This window comes from Lemur catta, chromosome 5, assembly GCF_020740605.2.
Source record: "Lemur catta isolate mLemCat1 chromosome 5, mLemCat1.pri, whole genome shotgun sequence".
Classification (NCBI taxonomy): domain Eukaryota; kingdom Metazoa; phylum Chordata; class Mammalia; order Primates; family Lemuridae; genus Lemur; species Lemur catta.
In genome coordinates, this window is record NC_059132.1 from 23713060 (window position 1) to 23734796 (window position 21737).

General features: G+C 38.4%; 1 protein-coding gene across 1 annotated transcript; it reads right to left on the reverse strand.

Annotated features, from left to right (window-relative positions):
• Positions 1-6111: 6111 nt before the first annotated feature.
• Positions 6112-7517, reverse strand: LOC123638010 (heterogeneous nuclear ribonucleoprotein A1-like). Its single transcript, XM_045551265.1, is given in 2 exon segments — positions 6112-6471; positions 6474-7517. Coding segments are annotated over 2 exon segments (1149 nt in total). The 5' UTR covers positions 7416-7517; the 3' UTR covers positions 6112-6264.
• Between the last annotated feature and the right edge of the window lie 14220 nt (positions 7518-21737).

The window sequence follows — 21737 nt, forward strand, 5'->3', positions numbered from 1 at the left end:
TCAGCCTCTTCTATACAGAAAGAATTTTGAATGTCTCTATATGTTTACATAACTGCTGTTATAAAACTCTTCCTATAACTCCAGTTTGTGTTATTGGGGACTTATTAAACACCAACAATTGAAATGCTGTCTTTCATACTATCTAGAGATTGAAGAAAATGAAATTTACTTTTAAATAAATTTATGAATACTATCCTAAAAATGATAGTTCTATCAAGTTTCCATTTGAGCAATTGTATAATCATGTAACTATTACAGAGAAACTAAAGAAGAGAAATGGAAAAATAAGTTTAGAAGATGAAATTATTGCTATTTTCTGGATCAATAGAAAAGATTTGTTAAATAGCAATAGAAAATTATATACATCATATAGAAATTGAATAAAATGGAAGCAATTTACTAATAAAATTCCCATTTATGCAATGCATGTTTGTAAAACACTATCCTGAGAATAATTACAATTCTATCATGTTTCCATTTGAGCACTTACATAATCACTTAACTAACAGCAATAAAACTGAAAGAGAAAATATTCAAAATTATTTTAGAAGACAAAATTCTTGCTGTGTTTCTGGATTATTTGAATAGACTTGTGAACAACAACAAAAATACTGTAATTACCCTACCTACAGATAGAAGAAAATGGAAACTGTTAAGGGCCAAAAGCTTCAAGACTACTTTGACTGTTATAACTTTTGGCCATATAATGTTAAAAGCTGAAATTTTAACATTTTCAAAGCTATTTCTATAATGTCATAATGTGAGTTTCATGCCAAAAAATCATTAACCTGCTATCTCGCTCCTGTAAAACTGCTTGCTAAAGACAATGCCCCAAGTGTGGGAATGCAGCACCCACATTCTGCATGACCAAGCCCTAAACTGCCCAGATCCTGTTGCACCAGGACATGAGAGTGATGTAATGCTGCTTTTTGCCCCTGTAACCATGCTTGCTCTGCCTCAATGATTTTTCACTCACAGTAAAAGCTTTCTGCTTCAAAAGTTCACTGCTGCTCTCTGTGCCGCCGCCTTTCGCGGTGGCGCAGGGAGTAGTCACTGGCCAGCTAATAAAGACTGCTAATTGGGCTCAATTTGGTCTTTAGGTGGTCATTTATCGCATCTCAGACCATAACAGAAACAATTTACTTTAAAAATTCACATATAAGTAATCCATAGTTATAAAACAGTATCTTAAGAATTATAACTCTCTCTAGCTTTCATTTGAGGCATGGGATGATCACTTAATAGCAATGAAACTGAGAGAATATACCAAAATCACTGTAGGAGAAAGCAAAAATGTCTTTTCTTGTGATTCTGATCTTTGGAAATAGGCTTCTTGGAAGGCAGGATCAACTCTGAAGGTGCATCGCTTCTGTTTTCAAGTTGTGTGAAAGAAGTCAAAATCCAGCACTTGTGAAGAGATGTTTCTTGTCAGTGAAGGATGTGCTGGGCCATGACCATCCCTCTGTGGGAAGAATCTTTGGGAGGTTCCCACTGGCTTTCTAGAGAAGAGAGCATGACAAGAGGGCCACTTCTAAGGCACTTTCCCCAGGCCCCATCAGTGACATCTGACCTCTGATGGGAGGATGAGGTAGAATAACAGAGCCAGGGCAGCTGCCTCCTGTCCAAATGGGAGGGTTGAACCTGGCATAATTCAATGACCAAGATCATCTATCATCATTCCTCCATTTCTGCAGATGTGTGTCTTTCAGTATTATCCAAAGAAGGTTCTGAGCTTCTGGCAACATGAGGAGCACCAGGAGAAGCTCTGTCTTACTGTTGTAGGGGAATTGCTGTGTGATGATGCAGTTGGTCTGATGCAGAAATTTGGTTCACACTAGGCACAAATCCTGGATCCCTGAGCCATCCAGCCTAAGGCTCCTCCTTCTTGGTACCAGGGGGTTCAGTACCCCTCATGCCTCTGCCAAATGTTCCTCTTGGAATATCAGGGATATAAAGATATTTTTGAAAAGTTGAAATTTAAGTTCTTCCTAAATCATTATTTCTCTGAAATATGGATTTTATTTTCTTAAGTTATCAAAGTTTTCTCAGCCAACAGAACTCTTAACCAAATATCAAGAGCTTTATTCCTCGTGATAATTGATAAGACCCAATGGTACTTTCTGATTTTTCTAGAAGAATTTTGGCTTAGATTCTGAAGGTGTCTAGCTCTTCATATGCACGAATGATATTTTATCTGCTTTGGAAACATTCTTCTCTTTCTTTCCATAGTAAATCACTTTAAATTGAATATTGCATAATCATTTCATTGTACTAATACAGTTTAGTAATGACTTTGAATTTCTGCTGAAGCTTTAGAATCTCACTTTCAAACTGGATTTTTCTCACTGCAATGAAGCTAGTGCATCTTTGAGACTTTTAATATTATGTGTAAGTGCATTTGTTATTCTGACTTTTTCAATAATTTAGTGTATATTTGATTGCTTTTTCCTTCAGGAGTTTTTAAAGATACAGTTACCTTAGCCACATACATCCAGGTTCTTCAAAACTCCATTTTAATAACACAGGCTAAAATCTTCATGACCTTCAATTAGGCAATGGCTTCTTAAATATGAAGACATAGGCAACAAAAGAAAAAATAATAAATTTGGAGAAAACGAATTGGACTTCATCAAAAGTAAAAACTTTTGTGCAGCAAAAAACACTATCAAAAAAGTGAAAAGACAACCCACAAAATGGGAGAAAATATTTGCAAATTATAGATCTAATTATGATCTAGCACCTAGACTATATAAAGAACTCTTACAACTCACCAACATAAAGACAACCCAATTAAAAATGGGCAAAGCAGATGAATAGACACTTCTCCAAAGAAAATTTGCAAATGGCCAATAAGCATATAACAAGAAGCTCACCATCATCAGTTGCTAGGGAAATGCCAATCAAAGCCACAATGAGATACCACCTCACACCCTCCTCTATAATGGCTATAACAACAATTATTTTTAAAAATGGGAAATAACAAGTATTGGCAAGGATGTGGAAAAACTGAACCCTCATAACCCACTGGTGGGATGTAAAATAGTGCACACATGTGGAAAATAGTTTCCTCAAAAGTTAAAGACAGAGTTGCTATGGTATATGACCCAAGAGTTACACTCTCAGGAATATATCCAAGAGAATTGAAAATATATGTTCAAACAAAAAACTTATATATGAATGTTCATAGTAGCATTATTTATAATAGGCAAAAAGTGGCAACAAGTTAAATGTCCCTGAGTAGATAAATGTGAATAAACAAGATGTGGTAGATCCAAACAATGGAATATTATTCAGCCATGAAAAGGAATGAAGTACTGAGACTTGCTACAACATGGGTGAACCTTGAAAACACTATGCTAAGTGAAAGAAGCCACACAAAATTCCACATAATATGCGATTCGATTTATATGAAATGTCTAGAAATAGGCAAATCTACAGAGATAAAACATAAGATTAATGTTTGTCAGGTGGGGGGAGGCAGGAATGGGGAATGATTAATGGGTATGGAGTTTCTTTTTGTGGTGACGAAACTGTTCTGAAGTTAGATAGTAGTGGTGGTTGTACAACACTGTAAGTGTACTAAAAGCCACTGGTTTGTACACTTTAAAATGATTAAAATGATGAATTTTATGTTATGTGAATTTTATCTCCAAAAAATCCATTTTAAAAATCTTTTACACAATCTCCACAATGCCCAATTCCAAGGTCCCTTTCATGTTCTTCTATCCAAGAACAGCAGCCTAATCTATTATCCTCTGCAAATATTTCTGTTTATCCCATTTACTCTTTCTTTTTATCTTTTAGTTTCTTATGAAAGTGGATTTATGCTTTTATGAAGATAGGCTTTCATCCAAACCACCTTTTATTGTCACCTTAAGTTTTTCTTCATTTATATATTTTTAAGGCTGTTTTAGTTGGAGCTACTAGAACTTGTGTCTGATGCATTTTCTTATTTTGTTTGTTTGTTTTTTGTTTGTTTGTTTGCCTTGTTTGTTTTTTGAGACAAAGTCTCACTCTGTTGCCCAGGCTTAGAGTGTCTTGGCATCAGCCTAGTTCACAGCAACTTCAAACTCCTGGGGCTCAAGCGATATTCCCACCTCAGACTCCGGAGTAGCTGGGACTACAGGCACGTGCCACCACGCCCGGCTAATTTTTTCTATTTTTAGTAGAGACAGGGTCTTGCTCTTGCTCAGGCTGGTATTGAACTCCTAGCCTCAAGCAATCCTCCCGCCTCGGCTTCCCAGAGTGCTGGGATTACAGGCGTGAGCCACTGTGCCTGGCCTGATGCATTTTCTAAAGACCAATCTCTCTGTAATGTTGGCCATCAACTCAACTTGGCCTAAACGCTTAGAGTTCTCTTCAAAATCTCTCCACTAATCCCAAGTAAAGAATTGTATATTTCCAGATTTTTTTATGCCCACTAGTTTTTGTATTTACAATAATTTGTTCTCAAATCTGGCTTACATTAAAGCAGATTGAAATTTTCCAAATTCTATTTGAATGAGGCTAAGCTTGTAAAAAAAAAAAAAAAAAAAAAAAGATTGATGTTTTTTTCTCTGGGAGAGCAGAAACTCCAATGGCCAGTCCTTTGTGTTTATTTTCATAAAGTTCAATTTTAATAATTAACAATCTGACTATGACTAAAAATGCCATTATATCCCACAGCAATTGGTGGGGATCTGCACTAAGGTTTGAAAAGCGCTGCCCTAATAAACTCTTTCTCATGCTTCAGGTATCAGCTGAAGTGCCCTGTCCTCAGGGAGGCTTTTGTAACCCCACAACCTGAGTCAGGTCCTTAATTACAAACTTCAGAGAAGCTCTTTTTCTTCAAAGACTTATCATAGTTTATACTCACATGCTCACTTCCACCTGGAGGTAGCCATTATCCTAAATTTGGTATTAAGCCTATCCTTGTTTTCTTTGGACCTTCCCACACATGTAGGTAGCTCTAAACAATATATTACTCAGTTTTCTGTTTTTAAAACTACATCAATTAAGTCATATTATGTGTAGTTTTCTGTGACTTACTTTTTTTTGGTCTTACTTTATGTTTTAAAATTCATTCATTTATTGTGTATAGTTGTAGTATATTCATTTTTGCTGCTGTGCAAAATTCCATGATACAGACAGATCACAATTTTCTAATCTACTTTAATGTCAATGGAAATTTCAATTGTGTCAATGTTTTTTCCTGTTAGGAATTATTTGGGCTATCGTGCAATGCAGTTTCTTATATGTGTCTCTTGCTTTACATGTGCAAAGAATTTTTTTTTTTTAGTTTAAATTTAGGAGTAGAATTGCTTAGTATATGTACAATACATGCTTATTTGACTTTAGTGGGTGATGCCAAATTGTTTTCTAAAGTTCTTGCAGCAAATTACACCCCCATCAGCAATGTGTGAGTTTACACTGTTCTGTATTCTTGTCAAAACTTGGTATTTATTATTTTATTTTTACAGTTATGCCAGTCTAGTGAGTTGAAAAGGTTTCTCATTGTGGTTTTAATTTGCATTTACCTGATTATTGATGAGATTGAATCTCTTTTCCTATGCTTCTGGGAATTTGGATTTCCTTTTCTGTAAAGTCTTTTGCCACTTTCTATTGAGTCACTTGTCTTTTTCTTTATTGGTTAGTAAGAATTATTTATAGATTCTGCATATTAATATTTTGTGCATTATATATGTTGTGACTATTTTATCCCAGTTATGATTTTTATTTTTATTTTATTTTTTTTCATTCAAGAGAATTAAATCGTTTATTGATGACACATAATAATGGTTGATACACAAGCTTCATTCCCATCTATAATTTTATCTGGTACCATCATTCAATTTAGGTATATTGCATAGGATATGCCAACAATCATCTTTATAACCAATAATTCCATGATTTTCCTTGGATGACCCCTTTTAATGGTGAACTTTAGGTCACAACAGTAACCGTCAGTTCAACTACACCAAGGTTTCTGAAGACAATGGCTTCTCCACCCAAGCAGGTTGTAAATGAATTTCAAATAGAACCTGGTATCACCCTGGAGGAATTCTATCTTCACACTTTTGGGGAAGTTTACCAAAATGGCTTCAGAGTAGACTAACTTTACATAGCACATTAAAAAAAAAAGACACATTTATTCAGCGTCATGATCAGACTATTACATTTAGCAATCAACAGCATGGGTGCAAAAAAAAAAATCTACATTAAAACCCTTTGTTGGAATGCTTTACACTTTCCACAGAACAGAAACTAAAATAACCTGTTATACAATTAGTCACAAATACAGTCCTCCAGTTTTTTGCCCAACACATGAGTACTGTCTAAAACATGTCTTCTTTGTAGCAGCCAGGCCCTGCCACCACTGTGCTTGGCTGAGTTCACAAATCTGTTGTAACCTGTAGCTTCCCTGTCACTTCTCTGGCTCTCCTCTCCTGCTAAGCTTTGTTTCCTGGGAATAATTAAAACCTTCTGCCGCTGCCATAGCTACTGCTGCTACTGGAACCACCGTAGCCACCTTGGTTTCGTGGTTTGGCAAAATATTGGCCTCCACCACCATAGGGGCCAGAGCTTCTGCCTCCAAAATTTCCTCCCTTCATGGGTCCAAAATTTGAAGACTGATTGTTGTAATTGCCAAAATCATTGTAGCTTCCACCACCTCCAAAATTGCTTCCATCATTACCAAATCCATTGTACCCATCCCCACTGCCACCATATCCACCACCACCACGGCTGCCACCAAAACCACCTCGACCACTGAAGTTTCCTCCACGGCCAAAGTTGTCATTCCCACCAAAACCACCTCCTTGACTGCCACCAAAGTTTCCAGAACCACTTCGACCTCTTTGGCTGGATGAAGCACTGGCCATCTCTTGCTTCAACAGGGCTTTCCTTACTTCACAGTTGTGGCCATTCACAGTATGGTATTTCTGAATGACAATCTTATCCACAGAATCATGGTCATCAAAGGTCACAAAAGCAAAGCCCCTCTTCTTGCCACTGCCTCTGTCAGTCATGATTTCAATCACTTCAATTTTCCCATACTGTTCAAAATAGTCTCTTAGGTGATGTTCTTCAGTATCTTCTTTAATGCCACCAACAAAGATCTTTTTCACAGTTAAGTGGGCACCTGGTCTTTGAGAATCTTGTCTAGAGACGGCTCTCTTTGGTTCCACAACTCTTCCATCCACCTTGTGTGGCCGTGCATTCATTGCCACATCCACCTCCTCCACTGTGGCATTTGTGACAAACCCAAAGCCCCTGGAGCGCTTGGTGTTTGGATCTCTCATTACCACACAGTCCGTGAACGTTCCCCATTGCTCAAAATGGCTCCTCAGACTCTCATCGGTCGTTTCAAAGCTCAATCCTCCCATGAATAGCTTCCGCAGCTGTTCTGGTTCTTTAGGAGACTCTGACTTAGACATGACGGCAGTGGGAAGAGAGACTTAAACGATGCTTCCTCGGCAGCGTCCACAGGCAGAAAGGAGCAAGCTAACGAACGTACCTGCAGTTATGATTTTTATTTTCATTTTTTATCATGTTTTTTGTTGAACAGAAGTTCTTAATTTTAATATTTAATTTATTAACTTTTTCTTTGTGGGTTGCTCTTTTTGTATCTTATGTAAGAAATCCTTCCCTAACCTAAGGTCATAAAGATATTCTGTATTTTCTTCTAAAAGTTTTAAGGCTTACCTTTCATACTTAAGTGTTTGATCCATAGGAAAGTGAATTTTGAATATGATGTGATGTAGGAATCCATTTTCATATGAATTTATTTTTCTCTTATGTAAAACAAGTCTCCAGGTAGGGAATCCAGCAGTCCTACTCTGTAGTACATATTCTATTAATATAAAGACACTCTTGGAAAGATGAACCAGGAGAAATGCATGAACTAGTTTATAGGAACATTATTCATAATAGCAAAACATTGAAAGTGCCCCCCAAATATCCATGAATAAGACAGTGGATAAATAAATTCATATATGTGCCTACAGTGGAATACCACACAGCACTAGAAATGAAAGATCTATAGCCACACATCAAAGTAATAAGTCCTTCCAAAACACCTAATTTTCAGTAAAAAAGCAGACTGTAGAAGAATTAATAACATAAGATGCCATTTATATAACATTTAAAAATAGAAAAACTTGAACAATATATTATTTAGAGATACGCACGTAATTAAACTATAAAGAGAAGCAAGAGATTGGGATTACGGATGGGGGAGGAGCACGAAGTCAGGAATGGACACACAGGGGACTTCAGAGCTGTTAGCAACGTTCTATTTCTTCAGCTGAGGGGTGGGACATGTCTCCCCTTTCTTTCCAATTCCAACTACTCCATAATATTGTTCCCGGTACTGACCTCCTGAAGCCCATATGTAATGACATCACATTTGTGAGTTTCTCACCTTCCAACCATCCTTTTTAAGTATTGGGGTTCCTAGGATTCTTTCTTTGGCCTTCCTCTTATCTCATATGTGATCTTAGTAGCTGATTTCATCTATCCCCATGACTGTCAACTTCCATTTACATGGCGATGACTCACAAATTTGTGTCTTTCCTAAACTCCAGACCTACATATATAGCTACTGATTAGACATTTCCATTTGCATGTTCTGTAGTGCCTCAGACTCAGTATGTCTAAAACTTAACTCATCACCTGCCAAACTCCTCCTCCTACTAGCTTCTCTGGTATGCCACTCAGTTGCCCATGGCCAGTATTTAGAAATCAGGCCGGGCATGGTGGCTCACGCCTGTAATCTTAGCTCTCTGGGAGGCCAAGGTGAGCAGATCCTTTGAGCTCAGGAGTTCGAGACCAGCCTGAGCAAGAGCAAGACCCCGTCTCTACTAAAAATAGGAAAATATTAGCCAAACAACTAAAAATATATAGAAAAAATTAGCCAGGCATGGTGGCGCATGCCTGTAGTCCCAGCTACTCAGGAGGCTAAGGCAGGATTGCTTGAGCCCAGGAGTTTGAGGTTGCTGTGAGCTAGGCTGATGCCATGGCACTCACTCTAGCCTGGGCAACAAAGCGAGGCTCTGTCGCAAAAAAAAAAAAAAAAAGAAAAAAGAAAAGAAATCACCCACTGCTACTCCTTTCTTCTGATCCCTTCCCCAATTATAATCAATCACTCCAAGTCAATGCTACCTCACTTACATCTCTTAAAGATATACTCTGAGCATCTGGAAACACGTATTACAAGTCTTAAAGAATGTGTTATGGGTTAATTGTGTCCCCCAAAATTCACATGTTGAAGAGGGAGCACCCAGTGCCTCAGAATGTGATCTTATTTGTAAACAGGGTCATCGCAGATGTAATGATTTAGGTTAAGATAAGGCAATACTGGAGTATGGTGGGCCCTAATCCAATATGACTGGCGTCCTCATAAAAAAGGGGAAATATAGACATAGATATGCACACAGGAAGAACGCCATGTGAAGATGGAGGCAGAGATTGGGGTGATGCTGTAGAAGCCAAGGAACACCAAGATTGCCAGCAAGCCACTTGGAACTCCAGTCTCCAGTACGGTGAGACAATAAATTTCTGTTTTTTAAACCACCCAGTTTGTGGTACTTTGTTCAGCAGCCCTAGAAAACTAATATGCTATGTATGTATGCTCTTTGATCAGAATTTTCACACCTAATAATTAACCCTATGAAAATAGTTGCGCAAGTGAACAAAGGAATTCATATAAGGATATTGACAACAGTAGTGTGTGTCATTTACAACAGGAAAAACATCCTAAATATCTTACAGTGGGAGAAAAGTTTGTAAATCATGGTATATACAACCAATGAAAAGTCATATAGCTTTTCAAAATGATTATGTCATTTTGAGAGAGACATTCACAATATATTTAAGTTGCTTAATGGAGACGACAAAAAACTGTATATATTACAAGGCCATTTTTCTGCAACTTATTTTTATGTGTTATAATTGCATAGAAAAAATTCTGAAAGTCTATCAACATATTTACAGTGGTAGAATATCAGATAGTTTACATTTTTCTCTTTCTGCTTACCCATACTTTTTACAGAGATTTGGTTAAAAAATTAATCTGCAAGGGTTCCTTGTTTTCTCTCTCCCCATTACTCTGTCATAAAGATTGCCTAACTAGATTCACAATTCCTCTGTACCTTGGGAAGGAGGAAGAAAGAGTAGGAAGAAAAGAGAACAAAGAGAAAAAAAGGGAAATTAAATTGATTTATTAAAGAACTAGGATAAAAAGATTCATGAATTTAGAAAGCAAAATATCAGTGTGAACTTTGGGAGAAAGTTTTGATGAGGGAGAGTTGTGAATGAGATACTCCAAAGCAATACAGGGTGCAAGGGAATTGGGGAAGAGAAAAGAGTGTAGGAAGAGTATTCCTAGGAATTATAAATGGGATCCTTTTACAGTGGTCCCCAAACTTTTTGGCACCAGAGACCGGCTTCATGGAAGACAATTTTTCCATGGATTAGGTGGAGCTCAGGCAGTGATGCGAGCGATGAGGAGCTGCTGTAAATACAGATGGAGCTTTGCTTGCCTCCTGCTGTGCAGCCCCCAGTTCCTAAATTTCATGGAACACAATTTTTCCATGCCTAGGGGTCTGGGGGGTGGTGGAGCTCTGCAGCCCAGTCCCTAACAAGCCAGGGAGCAGTGCTGGTCCCTGGCCTAGGAGTTGAGGACCACAGTTTTAAAAGATTTTCAAGCAATACAAGTTAAAGAATTTTATTTTAACATCAGTTTTAGCTGGTTTGGATTGTGCTTCTTTGAATGCAACATCATAAGGAGAAAGGACCCAATGAGTCTAGATTTGTAAAGTTTACATTATTTTTTTCCACAACAAACGTGAATTCCAGTTCACAAATTGAAATACACAAGAAATACTACTTTATATTTCAATATTTGAATTTCACTTTTATTTTTTCTTATTATTCCACCCAGTGGCAGAAACTTAGCCTCAGGCAATTGGGTTTTCTGCCTGAGATAACATCTAAGTGGAGGTAGGGTGGGCGGAGGCTTAGATAATGTTGAGGTACATTGTTGAGGTACAAGACATATGGAACACGTCTTGGCCTCAGGTCTTAGGGCAATGATGTCTTTTAAGATTGGCATCATCCCATCTGGCCTTAAGATGTGCATGATCCCATGTGTCCACCCAGGTCCCTGTCTTTTCTGGTCTGGCGAGTCTCTTTGCTGGGCCCTTACTGTTCTTGAAGCAAGAGAAACACTCACTGGGCTTCTCAACCACCCTGGGCCGGGTCTTCTCTACTCCCCACACATTGGTTTATGGGGAAACTCTGAAGTCTTGTCACCTCTAGGGTTCAATCTGTGACTCAGGTAGCAGCCCAAAGATCCACTTAAGCCATCAGATGAGATTCTGTCATTCCCACATCTTTCCAGGGTTTCTACCATTGCCTCCCCTCCTCTCCCCAATTTCCTTCCAACACACATACTGTGGGTTTGACCTCTTTCTCAAAGACACTTACTGATACTTAACTCTCTTGCATGATGTCTCTCTTCCCCTTGGTCCTGGGAAATCTTGCCACAACTTCATATTATCTAGATCCTTCTAATGCCTCTGAGCATTTCTTCAAGGACTTTTTTTTTTTTTTTTTGGACATTTGTTCTGTCATCTGCCCTGAAATATTCAGCTTTCCAACATTCCATCACTGTGTTTCTCAGTTTTGCCAGGTTACCTCTTCCACTCCCAAGGATTTAACCACCACTTCTATGCTCATGACTCTCAAATCTATAGCTTGAGTCCAAAATCAATACTCAGTTGCTGTATATCTCTTCTTGATCTCCCACAAGCCAATAAAAACTCGACTTGTCTCATACTCTATGTATCTTCTGAAAATCTGCTATTACTCTCACATTCTCTCCCTCTCTCCATTGGTGGATATAGTTACAAACTGCTTAGGTTATTAAGGAAAAGTGCTTAGCCCTCTGAGGCTGTTCAGTAGAGGCACTCTCCGTCGGCCTAGGACGGGGGTTGGGGAGGCAGGGGGCTTCTCTCACTTAGATGCTACTGCAGCTGGCACCTCTGGATCTGCACAGCTCAGGAGTCGGACCACATCACTCCTTTGCTCCAGACCTTCAGGAAAAATGTGCAGTGGTGCACCCACAGGGTGACCTCCTTTTACCACTGTTTAGAGTTTAGTCAATTTTATTATTGTTTTCAAATACTAGACAGACCATGCACCCATCGTTTGCCTGCACCTGGAGTGGTCTACTCCTGTTGCCTTCTTCCTTGGTATGCCATTGAAAACTTGGAGGCCTCCAGCCTCCTCTCCTTATCTCCATCTAACTTTCAGGCAAAGGTCTAAAGCCAAATCACTCCATTATTTTCATTTGTGTCTTTTCTTATGCTCTTCCCTCTGCTTGGAACTCCTCCTACTCTGTACATACACTGTATCCGGTTTACCCCTATTTTGTAAGATTCAGTTTCAGTGTCACCTCCCTCAGGAAGCCAGCTCTGCTTACCCAAGGCTGAGTCATGTGCACCTTTTTGGGCTTCCATAGCATCTTCTAAATACTGAATTTCTGCATTGGCCACATTGTCCTCTAATTAATTGGTTCATGACTCTATCTCCCCGATTTACTGTGTGCGAAGCAAGGCAGTCTTATTAATTTTCTTTCTTTTTTTATTATTTCACTGAGATCTCAGGAAACATTACATCATTCATTTTCCTGTCTCCAGGATCTAGAGAAATACTTGTCACAACACTGATGAGAAAGGTGTTCACATCATGTTGGAACATAAGCTTTAAATTCTACAGAACACTTATTTTTGTGGGAAAAAAAATATTTGGAACATGGCCTTAGTGTCTCCTTCTACTTCCTTTCTATGCCTTTTAGAAACCCTCATCTGAACTTCCCACATATCTATTTAAGGCCCGGGTCAGTCTTCACCCAGGCTGCCTCGATTCTACAACATTCACAAAGTGGAAGACGTTTTTGAGTTTTAAAAAATATTCTTCTACAGATCTCTGCAGAGCTTTTGTTTCGGCAAGACAGTGACTGAAAGTCTGGTATTCAATTTTCATTTCATTCATTTAACCACATTACAGTAAACAGTGACAGAATTCAGAACTCTGAGCTCCCATAATGTGGAATTTTTAAAAGGCACTTGAAATCCTTGACAGCGGAAGCAAGGACATTTAAAATACATATGACAGGGAACCAAATTGTGAAATGTTCTCTCTGGAATCTTCATCAAAGAGATGTGCTCGGAAATGATTCCTATTCCGGGGAGAAAATACAATCTGCTCCTCTCTATCACTGTCATTTACAAACCACCACCAAGTCTTACAGATACTTTCTTCCCAGTGTCTCTCATAGCCATTCCTTTCTTTTCATTTTAATTATAACAACTTTATGAATGTTCCATCATACCATACTATATCTTACACAGTGATTCTTTAAATAGTATTCTAGTGTTGAAATAGCAAGGAGCTGGAAGCACTGGTATGCTGGTAAATGTTTCCCAACCAGGTCTCTGGAGAAAGGAGCTCTGTTTGTAGCACTTGCCAATTTCCATGGTGTAAATACTCCCACCGAGGCAGATTTCAAGTTATCAACTTCATGCAACTGAATGAGGAGTTGGGGGAAGGTGGACCTCGTTGGCTTTCATGAGCCAATGCAAACTACTACGTGTCAGCTCCAGTACATCACTGGCTGGACAATTAACTTTCCCCAAGCTCCATTTAAATCAGACTACCCTCAAAGTCAGAAATCTACCCAGACCTCTACTGCCCACCATGAAAACAGAAAAAAATCAGTCTGTCCTCTTCCCTCTATTACCATAAATACTACGTTAGGCCACATGATTGGAGATTGTATTAGCCATTTAAATGATCTCCCTGCTTCTACTCTTGCCCCTACAGCTCTTCTCCGTACAGCAACTGGAGTGATTTTTTAAAAATTCTAATTTAATTGTGTCACCTGCAGGAAGGCAAGGTGAAACTATACCAGGGATTATGCCAGTGGTGCTGCATGAAGTTTTGCAGTGCCCAGGATGTACAAGCATACTCAGCACCCTGATCTCTGCTTAAAATCCTCAGGGATTTTCCACTATGCTTAGGGATTTAAATAATATTTACGTTTGTATAATATATGGTCTAACATGGCCTCCAAAGATCTGCATGATCTGATGCCAGCTTCTTTTCCTGCCCCATCTGCACAGCTCTCCCTCTGACCCACTTGGTTCCAGCTACACCACCTTCAATTCCTCTGCCACACCAAACTCTTTCTAGGATCCCACCTGGAACTCCTTTCTCTTTGCCTCCCCCTGGCTAATCCCTCTTTCTGAAGTCTCTGATCACAAGACACTTTCTAAAGAGGTCTTCCTTGAACCCTTTAATTTAAGTTAAGATCCCTTGATTAGTCTCTTTCATGGCACCATATTTTTCCCTTCAAGGTACTATAGCAGGTACTGTCATAGTGAATGTTTTGGTGTCAATGATGGCAGTTTTTATGACCAGAAAAAAATGACCTATGATTGGTTTGGTTTTAGACAGTAATATTTCATTTAAGGTTATAAGATCAAAAATCTATTTGTCCTTAAGCTTTTAATTCAAAATAAAAATCAAATCATTCTATTAATGAATAAACAAGACTTTAATAGTCACTGTTAAGGGGGCCTTTGATTAATATGTGAACACACTTACAAACTTAATTTTAATTCCTTAAATATTTGAAATTGCAATCATAAATTTAATATAGTTTTTTTTATTTCAAGTCATTCAATTGTCTAACAAAAAGAATTTAAATAACTCTAATATATTAAACATATAAATATGGTGAATATTAGGTTTCTTGCATGTTCCAATGCTTTTCTTTAAATTTAGTAAAAGTGTCTTAAACATTGAACATAAAGTCAGAAGTTAATCAATTATTCAATTATATATTGTAAATTGAAATCATAAAGTGATTCGGCTTGACTTGCTCATATACTAAATTCTCCAAAATGTTTTAAGTATTCTAAACAGAAAGCATACCCCTATTACTCCTCTACTTACCACAAATATATAAATACACTAGATTTGAATTAATCTGTTATTATATTATAATCTACTCTTTTATCTTTATTCTCAATTCCAGATCTTTCTGGAATTAGAATGGGCAGATGAAGCAGACAATGATACTGTACCAAACATTTGGGGCTATCTTTAAGAAGAGAGCACTGAGACTACAAATTGACCCATGATTTTCTTGGGCCTCAGGATTTTGTGTTTCCTCATCACACTTATGTTCATTATTACAAGGATTTCATAGCAAGAAAAGGTCCCATATCCACTTCCCTTTTTCTAGTCAAATTTGGGTCTATGAAAGAAAGGGCCAGAACATTTATAGGAGTGGTCAGAGAGAAAGATGCTTGAAACAAGGTTTTTGGAAGTTGATGTTAACAACAAATTTAATGAAGGCATACTATATAGAATCTCCCAAACTGGAAGGGAGAGGGGGTTAGGGATTCAAAGAGAGGAATAAACAATGGCTCCTATCAGCAAGAGTGTATAATAAATTAAGGGATAAAATCTGCACAAAGCAGCTTTAAAACAAGGCACTATAAGTAGGTCCATCTATCTAACTGGGCCATAAGGGGCTTGAAAGCAGAAATTATATTCTATTTCATTTATATCATACTTAGCATCTGTAGGAATTGTGTGTTCTCATTCACTTACACAGTACCTAGCATCTAGAAGATGCTACGAATATGTGATCAATAAGTACTGACTGACATTTAGTATCTTTAGTATCTCTGAATAGTGAAGGCATAAACTCGATAAGCCAAAATAAGAACAACAATAATGACAGTAAATGCTTACCTTAGTCCATTTGGGCTGCTATAACAAAATGCCTTAGACTGGATAATTTACAAACAATAGAAATGTACTACTTACAATTCTGGAGGCTGGGAAGTCCAAGATGTAGGCACCAGCAGACTCAGTGTCTGGTGCAGGCCCGCTCCTCATAAACGGCACCGTCCAGGTGTTTTCACATGGCAGAAAGGGTGAATGAGCTCCCTCAAGCCTCTTTTATAAGGGCACTAAACTCACTTATGAGAACAGAGCACTCATGACCTAATCACCTCCCAGAGGCCCCAACTCTTAATACTAATGCATTGCAGATTAAGTTTCAACATATTAATTTTGAGGGAACACAAACATTCAGACCAAAGCAATGCTGCTTTTTTTGTACCGGGCACAATGCTCTAAGCACTTTATATGTATATTGACCCATCTAATCACAAAATCCTATGAAGTAGGTGCTATTAAATGGGAAATTAGGCAGAGAAAAGTTGAGTAACTTGGCCAAGGTTGCACAGCTAGGAAATGGTAGAGCCAGGCTTTGAACCCAGTTAGAGTGACTCCAGCCACCACCTCTGTTTCCTATTAATACTTAACAAAGGCAATTTGCCACACTATACTCTGACATCTATGACCCAAAGCAAACTTTCTTATTCTGTGGAACAATGCACAGATGTCAAAGAGCACTCACAGGGAAAATTCCTGAAGTGTCCTGTTTATATAACTATTTTGGGTAAAATAATAACAATTTGTTCATTACCAAGGAGACCAATGGGGTTTAAGTTCTAGACTTAGAGATGTGGCTCTGTGAGCAAACTCCTCCCCTGTTCTGGCATTGTCAGTGTGACAGAAAGCAGGTGCACTGTGGTGGGGGACACACACAATGAACCCAGATAAGTCTGGGTTGAATGTGAGTTCTGCTGCCGACTAGCTGCATGACTCTGGGCAGGTTACTTGATCTCCCTACACTTCAGTTCCCTTATTTTTAGAATAGAGATTGTTATACTACCTCCTTTATAGGCTTTTTGTGAGGATTAAATGTGACAATTCATGTGAACCACTTAGTCCAGGACCTTGAACATAATAAATTTTCAATAAATATTACTCTTCTGCATAAACTCATCAGTGTTTGTCCATTTGCTGTTAAAGTCCAAACTCCTTAGCACGGCATGGAAAGTGTCTCCTCAACTTCTGAACAGATCCCGGCTTATCTCACCTTTCATAACATTCCCTCTGTAAATCTGAGATCCAATCATGATTGCATTGCTTGTCATTTCTTGCATGAACTTTACACACTGGAGGTAACTAACAGGATCTTCAAGGTAATCAAAGCATTAACCTGATTTTGTCACCCACTATCCCTTGAAATTTTTATTCAGAAAGGGTAATTTTTCCCTACCTTTCAATGAAAACTTAGACAGATACCAAGAATTCTTAATAACAGGCAATCCTATTCACTTTAAGTCAGAAATCATAGCCTTGATTTGGTAATTAGAATGTGTCTAGTCAAGATATGAATTAAATGCCTTAATCTCCATTCAAAAAGTGAGAGTTCTCGCCACCTATGGAGGCCTGTGGTCAACTTATGCTCTCTCTCCCCACTCACATCCTCCCTAGGCACCAGCAGCTGCATCAGACCCCACCTGGGTGGAGGCCAGCTGAGGCAGTGTAGACTGTTGATGGCCTTCAAATTCCCCACATCTGGCAGGTGGCTTAACTTGATTCTTTCTCTCCTGGGTGCACATCTTTTTTTTTTTCTTAATAGCAGTTTATTGAAAAGGATATATGGTTATACAGCGGAAAGTGACATAATTGGTAAAAGAAGACACACAATATCACAGATTATCTTATTGCTCCATGAAATTACTCCACACAGTGATTTAGAAGAGGTCCTAGTTTGCAGGGTAAATAGGTTGCTTCCACATTGTAGAATATATAACACGTAGTAGTAGTTATTTTCTAGAATCTGAACAATGGGCACCCTACTGCTGCTGGTATCTTAACTGGTGGAAACTAGCTGGCTTTTTATAACCGATCAACTATGGCGAGAAGCTGGTGGCCCACCACGGGTTGTTTGAAGATTCTTAATTCTAGTATCTTTGACCTGGGTGGATACACCTCTATCCAGGGTGATCACATTTGACCTTAGGAATCAAGTTTTTACCTCCAGGTTCTTACTGCTGGGTCACCCTACCCTTCTGTTTAGTACTATTTTAAAGGACCCCATACAACTGGGCCAGTTCTCTTCCTCCTGTGGGACACATGTGCTATGTGGGAAACACCCACACACCTCTTGGTCTGACAAACTCTAACTCATGTATCCCAAGGCAGCCCTTGGTATTCTGCAGCCACAGGCTTTTTGCTTTCACTCTCTCAGGTGGACATCAGGCACCAGCCCTAAGCAGGGAACACATTTCAGTCTCTGTGAATGGTCTCACAGACAATCTCAGCACCACTGGACTGGAGAGAAAGGAGGTAGCGTCCACCATGACTCCTCCCTTGGTCGGCAGTACTGACAGCAGAAGCTCCCCACAATAAACCTCTTCCCAACTGCTCTCTCTGCTCACACTTTTGTACCATCTGATGAATGCCATCAGGCTAGAAGGTCCAAGAGTCTTAGAACTAGTTAGTCTACATTCCCTTTGTAAATTCTGCCTATGAGGGAACTTGCCCCACCGCATGCTGGCGTCTCCCAGCCTTACTCTCTTCTCACTAAACTGGCTCTGATGTGTTTTCCAATACTCAGAATGTCTTTCCCTTCCCACCACCCATGACCCCATGAAATGGGCAAATCCTACCCACCTCACACCATTTGTATTTTCATGGTAGCCTTTGCTTGCCTCTATTATAACCAACCCACACCATTTATGTGTCTGCTTCCACTCCAAGACACTGGAAATTGTTGGGGCCAGGGACTCTGGAGAATCTACTGTTAACATATGCAAAGCCTAACATAAAATAAAATTTAAATTACCATTAGCAAGAACATTTAAAAAATCAAGTATCTAGGAATTAAAGTAATAGAATATGTGTAAGACCTGTATGTGGAAAACTAAAAATCTCAGCAAGATCTTGGGAAACTCGACAAGCTGATTCCAAAACTGATATGGAAATGCAAAGAGCCAAGATCCTCTTGGAAAAACATAAAACAAACCAAAGAAAACCAAGTGGAAAGATGTGCTCTACCACATATTGACTTCTTATTTGGCTTGATTAATTGAAACAGTTTTGGGTTGGCACAAAGATAGACAAACAAATCAGTGAGATGGAATAGAAAGTTCAGAAACAGATCTACTCAAATAGGCACACTCAATTTATGAAATGGCACTGTAGAGCAGTGGGAAAATAGGTTTAAAACAAGCATTATACATAAAAAAGCATTAAATTTAAATTCAGAATTTATGTTCATCAAAAGATATCAATTTGACTATTCAATTTTCCTAGCACCATTTATTAAATAGGGCTGCTTTTCCCTGGTGTATACTGTTATCTGCTTTGTCAAAGATCAGTTGGCTGTATGTGGATGGTTTTATATCTGGGTTCCCTGTTCTTTTCCATTGCTCTATGTCTCTCTGTTTTTGTGCCAATACCATGCTGTTTTGATTACTATAGCCTTGTAGTATAGTCACATGCAGAAGAATGAAACAGGTTCCATATATCTCTCACCACTCAGAAAAATTAATTCAAGATGGATAAAAGACTTAAATGTAAGACATCAAACCATAAGAATTCTAGAAGAAAATGTAGGAAAAACTCTTCTAGATATCAGCCTAGGCAAAGAATTTATGACTAAGACCCCAATGGCAATTACAGCAACAACAAAAATAAATAAATAAATGGGAGTTGATTAAATTAAAGAGCTTCTGCACAACTAAGGAAATAATCAACAGAGCAAATAGATAACCTATCAAATGGGAGAAAATATTCTCAAGTTATACATCCAAGAAAGGACTAATAACCAGAATCTATAAAGAACTCAAACAAATCAACAAGAAAAAAACCAAACAACCCCATTAAAAAGTGGACAAAAGACATGAACAGAAGCTTTTCAAAAGAAGATAGACAAATGGCCAATAAACATATGAAAAAATGCTCAACGTCACTAATCATCAGAGAAATGCAAATTAAAACCACAATGAGATATCACCTTACCCCAGTTAGAATGACTTTTATTAAAAAGTCCAAAAACAGGCCGGGCGCCATGGCTCATGCCTGTATTCCTAGCACTCTGGGAGGCTGAGGCAGGCGGATTGTTTGAGCTCAGGAGTTCGAGACCAGCCTGAGGAAGAGCGAGACCCTGTCTCTACTAAAATAGAAAGAAATTATAAAAAAATTAATAAAAAAGTCCAAAAACAATAGATGCTGGCATGGATGCAGAGAGAAAGGAATGCTTATATACTGTTAGTGGGACTGCAAGTTTGTACAACCTCTATGGAAAACAGTATGGAGATTCCTCAAAGAACCAAAAGTAGACCCACCATTTTATCCAGCAATTCTACTACTGGATATTTACCCAAAGGAAAAGAAGTCATTTTATCAAAAAGACACCTGAAAATGTTTATTACAACACAATTCACAATTCCAAAGATGTGGAAGCAACCCAAGTGACCATCAATTCATGAGCGGATTAACAAAATGTGGTATATGTATACCATGGAATACTACTCAGCTATGATGAGGAAGGATGAATTAACGCTTTTTGCCACAATTTGGATGGAAGTGCAGACCATTATCCTAAGTGAAGTATCTGAAGAATGGAAAAACAAACACCACATGCACTCACTATCAACTTGGAACTAACCAATGAGCACACATGTACACAGAGGAAAGTAAAACTCAGTGGAAATCAACCAGCGGGGATGGGGGATGAGGGGATGGGCGAAAATCTACCTAAGAAGTACAAGGAACACTATCTGAGTGATAGGCACACTTATAGCCCTACTCAAGCATTACAAAAGTGATCCATGTAACCAAAAACATTGTACCTCTGTAATATTTTAAAATAAAAATATAAATATATTGTTAAGCACATAGAAAAGTTTTCCCCAGGCATTCAAATTTATTTTTCAGTATTATAAATTTAATTAGAATCAAGGTTTAATACATGAATAATTTTTTGTATCCTCTCATCTTTTCTGTTTTGGAAACAGAAGATAATTTTTATAAAGAAAGCAAACTTAGATTTTGCCCTCTTGTGTGATTTAAAAAAAATCTTTATAAACATCTAGCAATTGAAAAAGAAGACACCAATTTGAGAATAAAAAGGGAAGCTACATAACAGAACATTTTGCAGTGCACATAATTACAAGGGGCTTGCATTCAGATCATAGAAAGAATTACAAAACAAAACAAAAGGAAAAAGACAAACAACACAGGAAGAAATTGGGTAAAAGATTTGAGCAATTCATAAAAAAGCAAATCTAAAAGGCCAATAAACATATGAAAAAGTACTCAACCTCATTAGCAATTATAGAAATGCAAGTTAAAAACCCCAGTAGAATGATTCAAATTAAAAGCACTAACAATACCAGTAACAGGCTAGGATATAGAGCAACAGGAATTCACACAGATTGCTGTTGGGAGTGTAAATTGTTGTCTTAGAAAAACAGTTTAGATTACCTAAGAAGGCTGAAGACATTTCTTGATGAGAAATGTGAGCACATGGCTATCATGAAGACATGTGGGCTGGGTGCAGTGGCTCACGCCTGTAATCCTAGCACTCTGGGAGGCTGAGGTGGGAGAATTGCTTGAGGTCAGGAGTTTGAGACCAGCCTGACCAAGAGCAAGACCCTGTCTCTACTAAAAATAGAAAAACCAGGCAGGTGTGGTGGTGTGTGCCTATAATCCCAGCTACTCAGGAGGCTGAGGCAGGAGGATCACTTGAGCCCAGGAGTTTGAGGTTGCTGTAAGCTAGGCTGACGTCACAGCACTCTAGTGACAGAGTAAGA